The 17,787-nt window shown below is 44.6% G+C and overlaps 1 protein-coding gene and 1 non-coding gene across 2 annotated transcripts in view; one reads left to right on the top strand and one right to left on the bottom strand.

The window, feature by feature from the left end:
- ANKDD1B (ankyrin repeat and death domain containing 1B) overlaps window positions 1–17,787 on the bottom strand; it is a 73,920-nt gene that overhangs the window by 19,022 nt on the left and 37,111 nt on the right. Inside the window, 7 exon segments of the mRNA XM_059890726.1 lie at window positions 3,981–4,080; window positions 4,977–5,138; window positions 5,300–5,366; window positions 8,048–8,134; window positions 10,617–10,705; window positions 10,708–10,726; window positions 15,502–15,600. Coding sequence (XP_059746709.1) covers window positions 3,981–4,080; window positions 4,977–5,138; window positions 5,300–5,366; window positions 8,048–8,134; window positions 10,617–10,705; window positions 10,708–10,726; window positions 15,502–15,600 — 623 coding nt within the window.
- LOC112448639 (U5 spliceosomal RNA) lies at window positions 5,329–5,444 on the top strand. The gene has a single exon (XR_003037015.1). It is a non-coding gene; the product is annotated as a U5 spliceosomal RNA (small nuclear RNA).

Raw genomic sequence — 17,787 nt, 5'->3', positions numbered from 1 at the left:
ACCAGCTTGAAGATCTGGAAGTTCACGGTTCATGTGCTGTTGAAGCCTGGCTTGGAGAATTTTGAGCATTACTTTCCTAGCTTGTGAGATGAGTGCAATTGTGCAGTAGTCTGAGCATTCTTTGGCATTGCCTCTCTTTGGGATTGGAATGAAAACTGACCTTTTCCAGTCCTGTGGCCACTGCTGAGTTTTCCAAATTTCCTGGCATATTGAGTGCAGCACTTTCACAGCAGCATCTTTCAGGATTTGAAATAGCTCAACTGGAATTCCATCACCTCCACTAGCTTTGTTCATAGTGATGCTTTCTAAGGCCCACTTGACTTCACATTCCAGGATGTCTGGCTCTAGGTGAGTGATCACACCATCGTGATTATCTGAGATAACCCGTGTTAACTGCTAGCTGGTTCCTTTCACACTTGTCTGCCTGCTCCTCTGGTGCACAAGTCTGAGTCCCCCAGCATCACTGCAGGTCAGTAGGTCTTGAGCAGAATCTCAGCCTCTCTTACACACATGTATGTGTATACACACACTTATATGATTTTATATAGTGAGTGTATTTTAAATAATTTATATATAAGAAGAATTCTTTTTTGGAGAAGGCAATGGCACCCCACTCCAGTACTCTTGCCTGGAGAATCCCATGGACGGAGGAGCCTGGTAGGCTGCAGTCCATGGGATTGCGAAGAGTCGGACACGACTGAGCGACTTCACTTTCACTTTCATGCATTGGACAAGGAAATGGCAACCCACTCCAGTGTTCTTGCCTGGAGAATCCCAGGGATGGTGGAGCCTGGTGGGCTGCCGTCTGTGGGGTTGCACAGAGTCAGACACGACTGAAGTGACTTAGCAGCAGCAACAGAATTCTTTTTAGAACTTCAGTCTTCTCTGGTTTTTCTTTTTTTGTGTAGCCTCCTCTTCTCCAGTAACTTCATTTAGTAAGTAGGATCTGTGTGTTTATTTCTGTGCTTTTTCTCTTGCTCATATAATCATATCCACATTGCTATCTTTCCACCTACTTACCCACTTACAATAGATATAGATACATACATAAACACATTTGAGTTTTTTTGGTCATTGTTTGTTTTATAAAAAATGGGATTGTACTATATTTTATCTGCATCTTATTTTCCACATTTGGAAATCTCTCCAATTGTTATAGCCCTAATTAATTATTTTTAATGCTTACATGATGTTGTGTGACTGTTCCCTGATCTGTTCAGTGTTCCCATATTGATGCACATTTGCTTACCTTGCTGTCAGTTTTAAGGATTGCAATTAATAACCTCGTTTAAATAACATTCAGTTCAATTCAGTCGCTCAGTCGTGTCCAACTCTTTGTGACCCCATGAATCGCAGCACGCCAGGCCTCCCTGTCCATCACCAACTCCTGGAGTTCACTTAGACTCACGTCCATCGAGTTGGTGATGCTATCCAGCCATCTCATCCTCCGTCATCCCCTTCTCCTCCTGCCTCCAATCCTTCCCAGAATAAGAAACTTCTCCAATGAGTAGATCCAGAAATGCAGGAGACATAAGAGATGCGAAGGGTTGATCCCTGGGTCGGGAAGATCCCCTAGAGGAGGGCATGGCAACCCACTCCAGTATTCTTGCCTGGAGAATCCCCATGGACAGAGAAGCCTGGTGGGCTGCATACAGTCCATGGGGTCACAGAGCTGGGCATGACTGAAGCAACTACACACCACTTACTGAATGTGTATCAGTGGGCTTGGCCCAGAAGAAAGCTGTGTCCACACATTATTTCAGTGAGAGCTCTAGAGCTTGGCACATATGGATGCTTCACAAATCATTGCTGAAAGACTTAAACTGTTAATCCCCATAGTAATCCTATAATGAAGAAATACCTTTATTTATATTTGAGGAAGTCGAGGCTCAGAGACACTAAGTACCTGGTCTGAGGTCCCAAACTGGAAGGTGGCAGAGCCAGGCTTGAATTCTGATCTGGTGACTCCAGACACATTGCTGTACTGTCCCCCTTCTCAGAGGACCACAAGGCAGTGCCCTCTGTGGGGTGGGCATCTGGATTTCAAATGGGACCTCCTCTTCACTGTGCCTGTCGAACTTCATTCTCCATTGAAGACTCTCTAGAAGTTAATCAGTAATATTCATTTTATTTCATCTCTTTTAGGAAACTTTCACATTTTTTTTACCTCAATCTTAAAAATAATAACAAAAGCTTTTGACAAATGAAGTCTATACATTTCTTTTACTTCCTCTAAGTACGACTGAGCAACCATACATTTTATAGCCTGGAGCAGACAGACTTGGCTGAGGTCTGGGCGTATATTAAATATGAGGGTTGAGCAAGTCCTGCAACTGCTGAAGTCCTCAGTGCTTGCCTCTGGGCAATGGGAAGAATAAAACCTATTTCACGGTGGCACCAAGGCATGATTTTGAGGGATGTCTTGACCTGCATGTCTCTTTCGATCAGCAATATCTCCATTCTTTGATGTAAATGATTTTCATACTTCCTCAATCTTATGTACAGATACCTCTGCCTGTGAGCCAAATGGCAAGCCATTCTCCCACCCCTTTCCAATCCGACACCAACCCTAAGCCATTCCCATGTAGCAACATCAAAGCAGTCATTGCAGGGATGCTTAAATGAGTTAATGATGACAGAGCACTCAGCAAAGAGCCTGGCCCATGGTAAGTGCTCACTGAATGGTAGTTGTTATAACAATTATGATAGGGTGAAATGCTGTCTTGTTTCCTCAGACTGACAACCATCATCAAACAGCATTTAATGTCAGGATGAAGAAGTCAGACACTCCAGTTTGATCCATGCTAACTACGAGTGTGGCCTACGATTGAATTCCATTCAAATCAGCAGATGTGTGTTCACAGCTGGTTTTGTAAGAGACACAGGACTGTCTTCCTTTTCAGTGGGCTCTGGATGCTTTCATGGGAGACAGCTGTGTGTGGGGAGGATCAGACAGGCTGAGGGGGCTCAATGACCAAAGCAGGTTTACGGGGCGCCTTCCCCACTTCTGCAGCTTCTGCTGGGCTTCCTGTCTGTTATCTCTTTAGCTGGCTCTAAGTTTGCCCTGTCCCACTCCTCTCCCTCCAACTCTGACCATTTGCTGGGGAAAAGGCTGAAGAACCCTGACTATGCAGAGCCAGGTGTTCAGCTGAAAGATCCTAAAACGAAGCTGCAATGAGAACCATATGCAGAATGAGCAAATCATGAGTCCCCTGGGTCATCTAGGGAGCGGAGTCTCTGAGTCCCATTCCTAAAGAAACCTGGATTCATCCATGGGAGAGACAGTCTGTCCTTTTTCTGAGATCTGTGAATGGGGTCAAGGATATTAGCCAAAGCCAGTGGGAACTGGGATCCAGAGCTCAGGGTCCGCTAATTCATTGTTGGTACCACATTTGTATTTGCTTAAAGGTACTGTGGAGCTCATGAAATTCACTGAATGGAAAAGACTGCTCCACCTTCACAACTGCCTTTCTTGCCCAGTTTCTTATCCACAGAAAGTGACTGAGAGCCTGTACACCTGCCCAGAGTTACTAATTCTTCTCATTAGCCTTGGAGGGAACTCCAAAAGCTCACAAGAAAAGCCCAACAGGGAGGAGGTTTTTATTAATCAAATGGATGTAAGTAGGCCCAGAAGAGATTGGGTAGGACGGCAGAGATGGAGGGCACCGGGAAATATTTTGAGGTTTCTCCCAACTCTGTAGCTGTAAAAAATATGTGGCCCCTCCAGAGGAGAGAGATTAGAGCAGCCAGGAGAAGTTAAGCATTAAGTAGTCTAGATATTTTGACTCTATGTGTAACTTCCACCCAGTGATCAAAAATAAGTACTCAGACCAAAAAGTTTGGAGAGGGAGGGACACTGAAGGGAAGGGCCTCAGAGGCCACTCATGTATCTGGATATTTACAAAGTCTGGTGGTACAACATGAGGTTGGTTCCAGCTGTGTAAAGAGAGGAACTTCCATTGGTTTAAAGGACTCTTTACAGGAAATCTCTAGAGGTCCAAATGCAAAGAAACTCATCCTTGTTGAGAAGGCTGGAGATAATGGGCATGAGGGTCTGAGAAGACAGCTTCTTCTGTGGACCTGTGGGCCACACCTCACAGCCTTAGATTTCATCAGACCTGTTGCCTCTCGTCTGGGGAGAACTGACCCAGAGGCTCCCATTCACAGCATTTCCATGACTTCAGAAGCAATGTACTGCTCTTTCAAGCACTTTGTGCTGAATGTTCTTTTTCTCTCTCAAATATCCAGTTATGTAGGGACCCACTGCTTTCCCCTTTTGCTGAATTCAGCTGTGAATTCCTCATAGCAGGGTGAAGGGAAATTTCAGGAGGAAGATACGCCCAGGAGGCACCAAGCTCCTCGTGCTGCTCTCCACCGGCCTCCTCTCCTGGGAAGCCCTCCAGGACACCCTCTCTGGGATCCCTGTGGGAAGGGATGGTCAGGTTGGACTTTGGGTGCCCAATTAATGGCTGTTTGTGAAACTTTTACTCAACTTGGTAACTTGTCAAATAACCCTGCTGCTGCAAAGTCGTTTCAGTCGTGTCTGACTCTGTGCGACCCCATAAACGGCAGCCCACCACGCTCCCCCGCCATTTTTTTTTTTTTGGCCTGCGCAGTTTGAGGGATCTTAGGTCCCCTACCAGGAAAGGAACCAGCAGGGAGTGAAAGCTAGAGCCCAAAGCACTGGACCCCCTGGGGATATCCAAAGCTCCAATTTTAAACAGGACACGGCTATGAATTTTTCTCAAACGGCAGAATATTCCAGAGTGTACATCTTGGAGGTGCACGGTACAGACAGACAAAGCACCTGTGCGCCCACCACGCAGTTCAAGAAAAAGGAAACTGTCAAACTTTGATAACACTCAACCCACCGAAGGGAGGAACCACGGTCATGAATTTTGTGCCAGTCACTTGCTATTTTTTTTTTCTTTTTCAACTTAACAGCAAATTCTGTAACAAATCAAATTCACACATACACAAAACATCTGAAACCCGGGTCTCCGCTCGGTGCGGCGTGTGAACGCCAGCCAGCCAGCCCGCCGCTTCGCCCCCTAGTGCTGACACAGGGGCGCTGCGTGGAGACAGCTTTCCCAAGCGGAGAGGCCGCCCACTTGCCTTATTTGCATACCCACCGTGCTCTGCACACCATACACGATTAAAATTATAAAACTTCAAATTTTCTTTTACCTATGTGTTCTGAAATTAGACCCTTGTTTACAGAGTAATCTAGAAATTTTTGCTCAGCCACTGGCTCTCGGTGTTATCTAGTCACTCTCACTGTTCTAGGAGTTTCTGTTACCCGCGCTATGAATTGCAAGGCTGTAGGCCATGCTCTGGTTTCTCTTCAGACCGTATAAATCTTTCGCCTTTTACTAAAGATTTCCGTGGAGAGAAACAATTCTGAGTCTAAAACTAATTTTTTGAGGCCTTGCTTCGGCAAGGCTACTTATATTGGTTAATGAAAGACTTGTGATGGTTTATTAGAAAGGTGGCTCAAATAGTAAAGGGTCTGCCTACAATGTGTGAGACCTGTTGATCTCTGGGTGGAAAATACTCAACCCACTCCAATATTCTTGCATCTAAAGTCTCATGGAAGGATCCAGATAGGCTTTATATAGTCCATGAGGTGGCAAAGAGTCAGACACGATTGAGGCACTTCCTTTCTTTAGTGAAAGTGTTTTGTTTATCTTTTACGTTGGTTTTGGGGGGTTATTGTATAATCCCCGGTGGTTAAAGTAAAAATGTATGCATGTTATCTTTAACTTAGTTCGTTTTGTCAATGAGTCGGTTCTTCACATCAGGTGGCCAAATTATTGGAATTTCAGTTTCAGCACCGGTCCTTCCGATGAAAATTCAGGACTGATTTTCCGTAAGATGGACTAGTTAGATTTTCTTACTAAGAGACTCTGAAGAGCTTTTCCCGACACGTGAATTAAAAAGCATCAATTTTTCAGTGCTTAACCTCCTTATATAGTTCAATTCTCACATCCATACATGATTATTGGGAAAAGCATGTGTTTGACTAGTGGACCTTTGTTGGCAAGGTTAGTGTCTCTGCTTTGTCATATGTTGTCTAGGTTGCTTATATCTTTTCTTCCAAGGAGTGAGCGTCTTTTAATTTCATGGGTGCAGTCACCATCTGCAGTGATTTCAGAGCTCCCCCCGCCCCACCCATATATTTGCTCTGAAGTGATGGGACCAGATACCATGACCTTCGTTTTCTGAATGTTGAGCTTTAAGCCAACTTTTTCACTTTCACTTTCATCAAGAGGCTCTTTAATTCTTCATTTTCTGCCAGAAGTGTGGTCTCATCTGCATATCTGAGATTATTGATATTTCTCCCACAATCTTGATTCCAACTTGTGCTTCATCCAGTCCAGCATTTCTCATGATGTACTCTGCATATAAGTTAAATAAGCAGGGTGATAACATACATCCTTGACCTACTCCTTTCCCGTTTTGGAACCAGTCTGTTGCTCCATGTCAAACTGTTGCTTCTTGATCTGCATACAGATTTCTCAGGAGGCAGGGAAGGTGACTTCCCATCTCTTGAAGAATTTTTCCACAGTTTGTTGTGATCCCCACAGTCAAAGGCTTTGGCGTAGTCAATAAGGCAGAAGTAGATGTTTTTCTGAAACTCTCTTGCTTTTTTGATGATCCAATGGATGTGGGCAATTTGATCTCTGGTTCTTCTGCCTTTTCTAAATCCAGCTTTTCTAATCACAAGTGATTAATGAGAAAGCATATGTTTATTTTCCTTATTTGAATATCAGATCACCTGACCTGCCTCTTGAGAAACCTATATGCAGGTCAGGAAGCAACAGTTAGAACTGGACATGGAACAACAGACTGGTTCCAAATAGGAAAAGGAGTACGCCAAGGCTGTATATTGTCACCCTGCTTATTTAACTTATATGCAGAGTACATCATGAGAAATGCTGGGCTGGAAGAAGCACAAGCTGGAATCAAGATTGCCTTGGATGAAATATCAATAACCAATGCAGGTCAGGAAGCAACAGTTAGAACTGCACATGGAACAACAGACTGGTTCCAAATAGGAAAAGGAGTAAGCCAAGGCTGTATATTGTCACCCTGCTTATTTAACTTATATGCAGAGTACATCATGAGAAACGCTGGGCTGGAAGAAGCACAAGCTGGAATCAAGATTGCCTTGGAGAAATATCAATAACCTCAGATATGCAGATGACACCACCCTTATGGCAGAAAGTGAAGAGGAACTAAAAAGCCTCTTGATGAAAGTGAAAGTGGAGAGTGAAAACGTTGGCTTAAAGCTCAACATTCAGAAAACGAAGATCATGGCATCTGGTCCCATCACTTCATGGCAAATAGATGGGGAAACAGTGTCAGACTTTATTTTGGGGGGCAAAATCACTGCAGATGATGATTGCAGCCGTGAAATTAAAAGACGCTTACTCCTTGGAAGGAAAGTTATGACCAATCTAGATAGCATATTCAAAAGCAGAGACATTACTTTGCCAACGAAGGTCCGTCTAGTCAAAGCTATGGTTTTTCCAGTGGTCATGTATGGATGTGAGAGTTGGACTGTGAAGAAAGCTGAGCACCAAAGAATTGATGCTTTTGAACTGTGGTGTTGGAGAAGACTCTTGAGAGTCCCTTGGACTGCAAGGAGATCCAATCAGTCCATCCTAAAGGAGATCAGTCCTGGGTGTTCATTGGAAGGACTGATGCTAAAACTGAAACTCCAGTACTTTTCCACCTCATGCAAAGGGTTGACTCATTGGAAAAGACCCAGATGCTGTGAGGGATTGGGGACAGAAGAAGGGTCCGACAGAGGATGAGATGACTGGATGGAATCACCGACTCAATGGACATGAGTTTGAGTAAACTCTGGGAGTTGGTGATGGACAGGGAGGCCTGGTGTGCTGCAGTCCATGGGGTTGCAAAGAGTCCGACACGACTGAGTGACTAAACTGCACGAATTCTAATACTGCCTCTCAAGGCTTTCATCCAACAGGGAGGACTCAGCAACCAGCTCAGTTAAACAGAGTGAAATCCATGGACTGACCTTGTAAACAATCTTCAAGTTATAGCCAGCCTTCAGCACGGTTTCAAGTTCCATGTTTCCAAAATCAGCAGCTACATGCAAAGGAGTCTGCAAGCCTCTGCCATGAGAAATTTCAAAAATATAATTCAAGCATGTTAAAGAGAGAAGAAAGCTACATAATGAAAAGACACAGGAAAGCAAAGGTGTCCTCCACAGGCATAAGGGAAAACAGATAAGCTTATTTTTAAACAGGAACAGGAGACATTAATTGCTGTTTATTTATAACAATGAAAGATTGAAAGGAAGTTACATGCTTAATAAGGAGACTCATGAGATAAATTATGGTATATACACATATTGTAAAAGTAGGCAACCATCACAAACGACTTTTTAAAATAATTTCAATAAGGGATACCTACAGTAGTAAGTTCATAGAGATACAGCGAAATGGTGTGTCGAGGAGAAGGGAATAAGGAACTACTGTTTAAAGAGTATGGAGTTTCAGTTTGGAACGATAAAGCTCTGGAGACAGTGTGAGAGTTATGTACATGGTCAATATGCTTAATGCCACCAAACTGTACACTTAGAAATGGTTACAATAGTTAAGTTTTATGTTACATCTATTTTTCCAGAATAAAAAATAATTTCAGAGATTTGTAAAAATGAAAAAGTGCTTGTAACATTTAAAACCTTAGGAAAAAAACACTATCTAGCTGAGCTCAATTTATATATAAAAATAGAGAAAGAGAAGAAAATGCGTTGGTGATGTTAAGAATGATAACATCTAGATTGAGGGATTAGAGGTTGTTTTTATTGCCTTCTTGATGCTTTTCTCTATTTTGCAAATTCCCTACATTATAGTGTATAGAAGGAGTGTCAGCTTTTAATTCCTTTCTGAAGTAACTATTTTCCGACAAAAAGGACAAGAGTGTCTGAGAGAAATAGATGAAATCTCAAGAAAACCACCCATCTTATACCTCCCACCGAAAGAAATTCTGATGTGAAGACATTTCTAAAATATTAACACAGAAAGGGACACTGGTTGCGACCCAGCCCAACTACTAAACCGGAGGGAGGAAGCAACTCCCTCAGTGTCACACAGCTGGGCAGTGCCACCTGGTTCAGGACTCTTCCTCCTAGCGCACAAGGCCAACCTGCTTGGGATGTTAGCAGAATTAATATCAAAAGGCATTCACTAAAGACCCACTGTAGGTGGCAGTGTGCCCCTCTGGCGGCTCAGTACCTAAGACACGGAGCTTACACTGACAGACTGATCAAAAGTCTATACCAACATGGAACAGAGACTAGTGTCACACACCAAATACTCACAAAACCTCCCTATGGCAAAACTGCTAGAAGTCTAGAGGGCAGGAAATGCACCAAAATATTAAGAGAGCTCTCTTTTTGGGGGGGGATTAGAACCAAATTGTAAGTTTTTAGCTTATTTATGTTTTCTTACTTTTATACATTGTGTGTATTCTTAGTCTAACAAAAACCATCAATGATGAAGAGTTTGATACCCTGGGTGGCAGTCTAGTAAGCCTCATTCGCTGGAGTGGAGCTAGTGAAACCAGAACCACTTGTGAGTTCTGTCCATGTGGAGAGAAAGATGCTGCCCATAAGAAAAGATCTGGGGCATTAACATAGCTGAACACACATGTATGTTTAATAACAAGGGGGATTTTTCTTTCCCTCACTTTTGGGATAGTAAAAGACCAGGGAGGAGAATGGTCCCTGGGGAAGGAAGGGACAGACAGGGAGTTAAGTCCCCATTCACCTCAGGGCACCAGTGACCTCACAGGTTGGAGCTGGAGCAGAGATGGGCATCAGTGCTCTGGCTTCACAGATGAGGAAACCGAGGACTGCCCAGTGGGTAAGTTCAGGCATCCTCACCAATCATGGCTGCTCCTGACCTTGGAGGGGGCAGCCAGGAAGGAGGGAGAGGTCCCGAGGCTCATGGGTTAAGACCCCTCTCTCTGAGAGTTTTCCTTCCCACTCCTGGCCTCTGGAGGAGTGCAGCCCGTCCCACAGCAGGACGCAGTGCAGACAGCACCCACCCCCATCCTCTTAATTCTTCCGCCTCAACATTTCTATTTCTAGCCAGTGATGGATGCCTTCTATGGAGCATTTGGTTCTGCTCCAATGACTGAATTCATGGTGATTTAAAAAAGATTTTTTTTCAAGAGATCTCTTTTGCCTTTGGGCAAAAAGAAGATACATTCATTTACTGTCTGTCATACAGAAACAAAGCTTCCTTCTGGGGGAAAAGGGTTCTCTGCCAACTACAACATTTCACACTGGGGGAGTAGCTTTTGATTTAAAGAGGCTCTGGTGATTTACCGCCGAGCTACAGTTTATCTATCTGAAGCACTGGGCCTGTTAAACGTGAACAGTTTAATAATGCACTGGCTGAATCCCAGTTGTGCATTTGAAAAAGACAGAATATGTGTGTGCAAGTGGGAGTGAGGGTGAGAGGAGGAAAAGGATAAAAAATAAATGTGCCTGTTCCTCCCAGGAACCTTGAACTTGATCAAAACTACCCCTAAACACACTGAGTTGAAACAAGAAAATTGACTCTCCAGGTTCTGACTTGCTGGCTTACCTGATTTAAGATATCAGTGTCATGCTGTGCACTTAATAAGCTGTTCACCACTGTGACATGGTTATTGAGAACAGCTAATGAAGAGGGGACGCCTTAGGCTGCAGAAACAAATGACAATGTCAAATTCAAAAAATTCTGGCTTCAACATTCAGATCAAAAAGTGACTCATTTCAGCAGATAATCCCCTGAACACTGACACTGCCCAGCGTGGTGGTGAGTCCTTCATTAAGTCTTCAGCAATCATTTGCCTGCCAAGGCCGCACAGCTAACCTACTCACCAGCAACCCACCCTCCTGCATCATTTATTCTAGAACTTGATTCTGAGCACCTACTATTAGCCAGGCTCTTTTCAGGACGCTAGGGGTTCAGTCAGCATCCTGAAAAAGAGCCTGGCCTATGAATGAATGGAAACTATGGCTTTTCCAGTAGTCATGTATTGATGTGAGAGTTGGACCATAAAGAAGGTTGATCACTGAAGAATTGATACTTTCTAACTGGGGTGCTGTAGAAGGCTCTTGAGAGTCCCTTAGACAGCAAGATCAAATCTGTCAATCCTAAAGGAAATCAGACCTGAATTTTCATTGGAGGGACTGATGCTGAAGCTGAAGCTCTAATACTTTGGTCACCTGATATAAAGAGCTGACTCACTGGAAAAGACCTGATGCTGGGAAAGACTGAGGGCAGGAGGAGAAGGGGATGACAGAGGATGAGACAGTTGGATGGCATCACTCATTCAGTGGACATGAGTTTGAGAAAACTCTGGGAGATAGTGAAGGATAGGGAAGCCTGGTGTGCTGCAGGCAATGGGATCACAAAGAGTTGGACACGACTGAGCGACTGAAGAAGAGCAACACGGGGTTCAATGGTGAACGTGGCCCAGCCTCAGGAATCTTTCATTGAGTAGGGAAAGTAGACATTGATTTTTTTTAAGTCACAAAATAAATATACGGTTACTAATTGTGTTAAGTACCTTGGAGGAAAACTGCAGAGTAGTAAGATAACATATGTTGGGGTGGGCTGAGGGCCAAACTTTCTGGAGGGCAGAAAAAAACTTTCTTGAAGAACTGACGTCTGAGCTCAAATATGAAGACTAAGAAACTACTGAATACCTTAATTGCAGGACTTTGCAGAGCCTTCAAAGAGCTAAAGTGCAGTGGGAGTAACCACAAGGAGGAAATAGCAGTCATATTCCATATTTCCTAACTTGCCTTGAACTAGGGCTTTTTCTCCCTCGAGCGGGTTGTGGGACTAACACCCCCTCACCTAGGGTACGGTCCATGCTCAGCCCTCCCACCTATGTAGTCTGACCACTGTGTATTCACTAGGCCCGACAGTCTGCTTTCCTCCCACTTTTGTGGCTAAAATGCCTGTCTTCCGGCCACGCACTACTCACCTCCACCGCGGGCTCCTTACCAGCTCTGGCAAGCTCAGTGCCCGCCTCCACAGTCACACACAGCCTCTTGCTGCCTTACTCCCACCCAGCTGCCCCTGGTCCCGGGGGCTCAAGAGAAAACACCTCCCTGGGGGTGGACAAGGCAGCTGCAGGGAGGAAAAAAGGCGAGGAGAACACAGCTAAGGTGTGAGAGTGAGGTGAGGGGCATCTAGTGGGGAGGGGCGGGGTTGGGGCACAGGGAAGACAGAGCAGCAAAGGGGATGCAGTGAGACCCTGTGGACCACAGAAGCTGAGCTGAGAGGAGAGAGAGTGGAGAGAAGGGGTGCAGATGCCTCGAGGGTGGGTGCAGAGGACGGCGCAGGGTTGCTCAAGCAGAGACGATGTCGTTAGTCTGCATCAGGAAGGCACATAAAACACATCCTCCTAATGGCACCACTACACACTCACGGCCCCAACAGTTCAGTTCAGTTTAGTCACTCAGTCGTGTCCAACTATTTGGGACCCCATGGACTCCAGAATGGAGAAGGCAGTGGCACCCCACTCCAGTACTCTTGCCTGGAAAATCCCATGGACAGAGGAGCCTGGTAGGCTGCAGCCCATGGGGTCGCTAGTCGGACACGACTGAGCAACTTCACTTTCACTTTCCACTTTCATGCATTGGAGAAGGAAATGGCAAGCCACTCCAGTGTTCTTGCCTGGAGAATCCCAGGGACGGGGGAGCCTGGTGGGCTGCCGTCTATGACAACACGACTGAAGCGACTTAGCAGCAGCAGGACTCCAGAATGCCAGGCCTCCCTCCATCAGCAACTCCCAGAGCTTGCGCAAACTCATGTCCATTGAGTCAGTGATGCCATCCAACCGTCTCATCCTCTGTCATCCCCTGCCCCTCCCACCTTCAATCTTTCCCAGCATCAGAGTCTTTTCGAATGAGTCAGCTCTTCACATCAGGTGGCCAAAGTATTAGAGTTCAGCTTCAGCATCAGTGATTTCAATGAATATTCAGGACTGATTTCCTTTAGGATGGATTGGTTGGATCTCCTTGCAGTCCAAGGGACTCTCAAGAGTCTTCTTCAACACCACAGCTCAAAACCATCAATTCTTCAGTGCTCAGCTTTCTTTATAGCCAACTCTCACATCCATACAGTTAATACTCTCATATCCCCAACAGTTAATACTGTTTAAAAACACGAGGCTGACAGCTTTTCATTCACAACCACCCCAGCAGTTAGGTCTTCTATTCCACACTTTACATACTGAGAGAGTCAATTCCTAGGCAGGTTGATAAGAAGTCCAGGTCCCTGAGGAGGAGAGAAGGGCCTGGGGCTCTTGAAGAGGAGATAGGGGTCTGGAATTCTCAAGGAGGAGGAAAGGACAAAGTCTTTTTTTTTTTTTTTTCTCTCTCTCTCTCTCTACATTCCTTAGTCTTAGTCACATAAAACATTTTTTTCCTTAAGCCCAGAACTGATGATTACACAACAAACAACTCAGTTTAAACTCTGTACTAAGGATTATATCGGAGAAGGCAATGGTACCCCACTCCAGTACTTTTGCCTAGAAAATCCCGTGGACGGAGGAGCCTGGTAGGCTGCAGTCCATGGGGTTGCTAAGAGTCAGACACGACTGAGCGACTTCACTTTCACTTTCCACCTTCATGCATTGGAGAAGGAAATAGCAAGCCACTTCAGTGTTCTTGCCTGGAGAATCCCAGGGACGGGGAAGCCTGGTGGGCTGCCGTCTATGGGGTCGCACAGAATCGGACATGACTGAAGTGACTTAGCAGCAGCAGCAGCAAGGATTATATAACAACAATGTATCCTGCTTGAGGACAGTTTCTCCTTGAAAAACCTTCTGACTAATCCTGATACCTTAAAATGTATATCATGGGAGTGGGTCTGGTAAGATCTTTAGATTGTTAGTTCTAATCCTGTCATCTTAAAACGTACATTGTGGGAGTGGGTCTAGTAAGATCTTTACAACCTTGTATTCTTTTGATTCACTGTGAGTGAGTGAGTGAAGTCGCTCAGTCTGATTCTTTGCCACCCCATGGACTGTAGCCTGCCAGGCTTCTCCATCCATGGGATTCTCCAGGCAAGAATACTGGACTGGGTTGCCATTTCCTTCTCCAGGAGATCCTCCCAACCCAGGGATTGAACCCAGGTCTCCCACATTGTAGGCAGATGTTCTTAAAAAGTATATAACTCCCTTGCTGACACTAGCAAGGTGGTCACTCTCTGCCCCCTTCTGATGTCTATGTCAGAAGCTTTCTCTGTCCCTTTTTATACTTAAATAAAACTCTGCTACACAAAAGCTCTTGAGTGATCAAGCCTGGTACCTGGTCCAGAAGCTAAATCTTCTTCTTTGGAGATCCTGAATCACCTAAGCTATCAATTCAGAGGTTAAATCACCTCCTGAGGCATCTGAGCTAGGAAGTGGAAGAGACAGGATTCAAACCCAGATCTTCCTGACTCCGACATCAACACCAGCCTCCTTCCCACAGGGGTAGATGGATGGAAGAAAGGTGTAGTGATTGAGCAAAGAACACAGCAGTACTCAGAGGAGGAGGAAAGGAGGGGCAGATGGGACCTAAAGCTGTGTGCATCAGACTGTCCAAGGGTGAGCAAGGGCAGTCGGAGACAGATGGGGTGGAGGGGCAGGCTTTCCGTACAGACCTCTTCTGCTCTGGGAGGACCTGGTCTCTATGACACCAAGCATGAAAAAAAAAAAGAACAGATCCCTAATCCCAGTGACACAGGGAGGGCCCTTCCTGCTGGGACTACCAGCCTTGCTGTGGCCCCAAACCCTCCTGAGAAACAGGGGGCATCCTTGGATAGACCGGACAAATTCAGAGCCTCTCGTACCATTCTCCAAAAACTACCAATCCTGGTTTAAATCACATCCCTTCTCTCCAGTTAACACAATAAATAGCAATGGCTTAAACAAGAGCAGAGGAAAGAATATTCTCCCAGGAGAAATGAAAGTAGAGTGAAAAATAGCATCTAATTCCAGCACAGATGGCCTTTGTTAATTCTGCCAGGGCCAACTTCAGAAAACCTAAATCAGTACAAATGACTGACTTTCAAAAGAAAAACAAAATCGGTCAGCGAAGGGCGAAAAATAATCCTTCTCCTTCCTATTAACAGCAGTGTCATCATTTTCCCAGACTGATAAATTTAATACAAGAATGGCATCTCCAGACACTTGAGAAAGTTTAACTGCGGCAAATATAAATATTTAAAACACAAAGATTTCATTTTGTTCAGGAACTGCAACAACTTTCTAAAATTCAGCCCTCGGATTCTATTTCTCATGATTAAAACTCAGTCTGCAAAAGGAGTTGGTCAGCCCTCCCAGAAAGAATTCCTCCTTTGTGGTCACCTGTTCTTCCCTTCCCTCTCCCCAGCATATCTGCAGGCAGCATCTTACGGCACACAGAGCCTCACAGAGCTGGGATCAAAGTCCATGTTATCGTAATAGACTCACTTCCATCTTCTGGTGCAGATCAACGTTCTCATTGAGAAGAAAGCTGACCAATGATGCATGGCCATTCCGAGTTGCTGTCTGCAAAGCACTGATATTGATCTGTAACAGACAGGTGGAGAGAGAAGGCAGGGAGGGATTTCCATTAGAATCCAGCATGCTTTCTGGTGTTCTTCTCATGGTTATCAATGAATACAATGAAACCGTATGACTCTTTTAAAGAGAAAATCCAATGTGTTTCTTATTATTGGGTGGGGGGTGCTCTTTGCTGCTTCTAGGTAAAGAGTCAGGTCCTAGGCATGCCTCAGGCAAACATGAGCTAAAGCCAGGAAGTACCAAGTGAACTGGGGCCAGGTCTTCTCTCTATATACCCTGCTAACCCTCTCCTTGACCCAGAAGAAATGAACTTGCTCTTGGCCCCAGAAATGTCTCAACCCTCTTTCATTCTGTTTACTAGTAACTGTCCCCTTGCAGGTACCACCTCAAAACAGCATGAAAGTGTTAGTGGCTCAGCTGTGTCCAACTCTTTGCGATCCCACGGACTGTGGTTCACCAGGCTCTTCTGACCATGGAATTCTCCAGGCAAGAATACTGGAGTGGGTTGCCATTTCCTCCTCCAGGGGATATTCCTGACCCAGGGATCAAGCCCACGTCTCCTGTGTCTCCTGCTTTGCAGGGGGATTCTTTACCACTCGGCCACCTGGGAAGCCCCTGATTATCCCATCCTCTTGCAAAAGTCCTTGCAAGAAGAAAAGCTTAAAGATAATAGTGTATGGTTCTAAGCCGCTGTGCTTTGGGTTGGTTGGTTTTAAAGTGATAGGCAAGTGGAACAAATACTCACAGAACTGATACACACTCCAACCAATGGGAATCTAGCTTGAGCTGATACTAAATGCCTGAATGACCTTGAATAAATGGCCTCATAGAGGCTCAAGGATGGGCCTCTATGTCTTCCTCTGTGACAGTAACAGAACCACCTATATTATTAGTTTTCTATTGCTGCAAATAACAAATTACCACAAATGTAAGTGCCTTAAACAATACAGATGTATTATCTTACAGTTCTAGAGGTCAGAAGTCTGAAATGAGTCTCACTGAGTGAAGAGAAAGGCCTATAGGGAGGCTTTCAGGAGAATCCATTTCTTTGCCTTTTTCAGTCTGTGGAAGCCACACACACCCCTTGGCTCTCAGCCCCCTCCTTTACCTTCAAAGTCAGCAATGGGGTGCTCAGTCCTTCTCGTGTTACATCCCTCTGGCCTCCCTGCTGGCCTCATTGTTCTGCTTGAAAGGATCCTTGTGATTATATTAGGCTCACCTGGATAATCTCGTTGTAGGGTCAGATGATGATCAACCTTAATTCCCCTTCGCTCTGTAACTTCACAAACTTACAGGTTCCTAGGATCCTAATGTGGACCTCTTTGGGGGGCTGTTATTCTGGCAACCACAGCATCCTACCTCTTTTCCTGAAACCATCACAGTACTTGGGAAATACATGAGCTAGTAAAGGTGAGCAATGATCTTCAATATCATCTCAATAAAGCCACAAAAATTTATTGAGCACTTATTATGTATCAGACCCTATGTTAAATAGTGGGGGCGTGGATATGATTAGACTGACAATATCTCTGACATTACATTCCAGTAGGGGTGGACAATCGATATATAGATCAGTAGACTGGTAAATCAGTAAATCAACAGATTTAGAATAAATCCATCTATTAGATTCTAGATGTTATTAGAAGAATAATATCAGCTAGTGGTAATGAGCATGCTACAGTGAGAAGTGAAATAGTGTGACTGGATGATTATTTTCCAGTGAGTGATCAAGAAAACCTTCTTGGATTGGGTGACATCTAGACTGAGATCAGAATGGTAGGAAATGCCCCCTAGTGGAAGGATGTGATGCAGAAACAGGTTTGTAAAGAGCCCAAAGCCAGGAACCCAAAGAGCTGTAGGGGCCTGTGGCATCTCATCCACAAGACACAAGAGGCACAGAGTGTATGACCTTCAGACTTTTTAAGCACCAAAGAAATATTTGAAATCTTAACAACAACAACAACAAAAAAAACAGTTGGTTCCAAATGCCAAAAGAAAACCACCAAATTGAAGTGAATAAATATTTAATCAACATAGTCATACATCATTGATTGTTAAATGCAATATTCATAAAGTATTCAAACACTGTAAACAATTTGCAGGTTAAATTTTTTCACCTCCCTCAAATTTTCAAGTATGAGCAGAGTTCTAAGAAATCAATCATAAATTCAATTGAGTTCAGTCGCTCAGTCG

The sequence above is a fragment of the Bos taurus genome, chromosome 10, assembly GCF_002263795.3.
Source record: "Bos taurus isolate L1 Dominette 01449 registration number 42190680 breed Hereford chromosome 10, ARS-UCD2.0, whole genome shotgun sequence".
Lineage (NCBI taxonomy): Eukaryota > Metazoa > Chordata > Mammalia > Artiodactyla > Bovidae > Bos > Bos taurus.
Note: the sequence above shows the minus strand (reverse complement) of the source record. Positions and strands in the feature narration are given on the sequence as shown.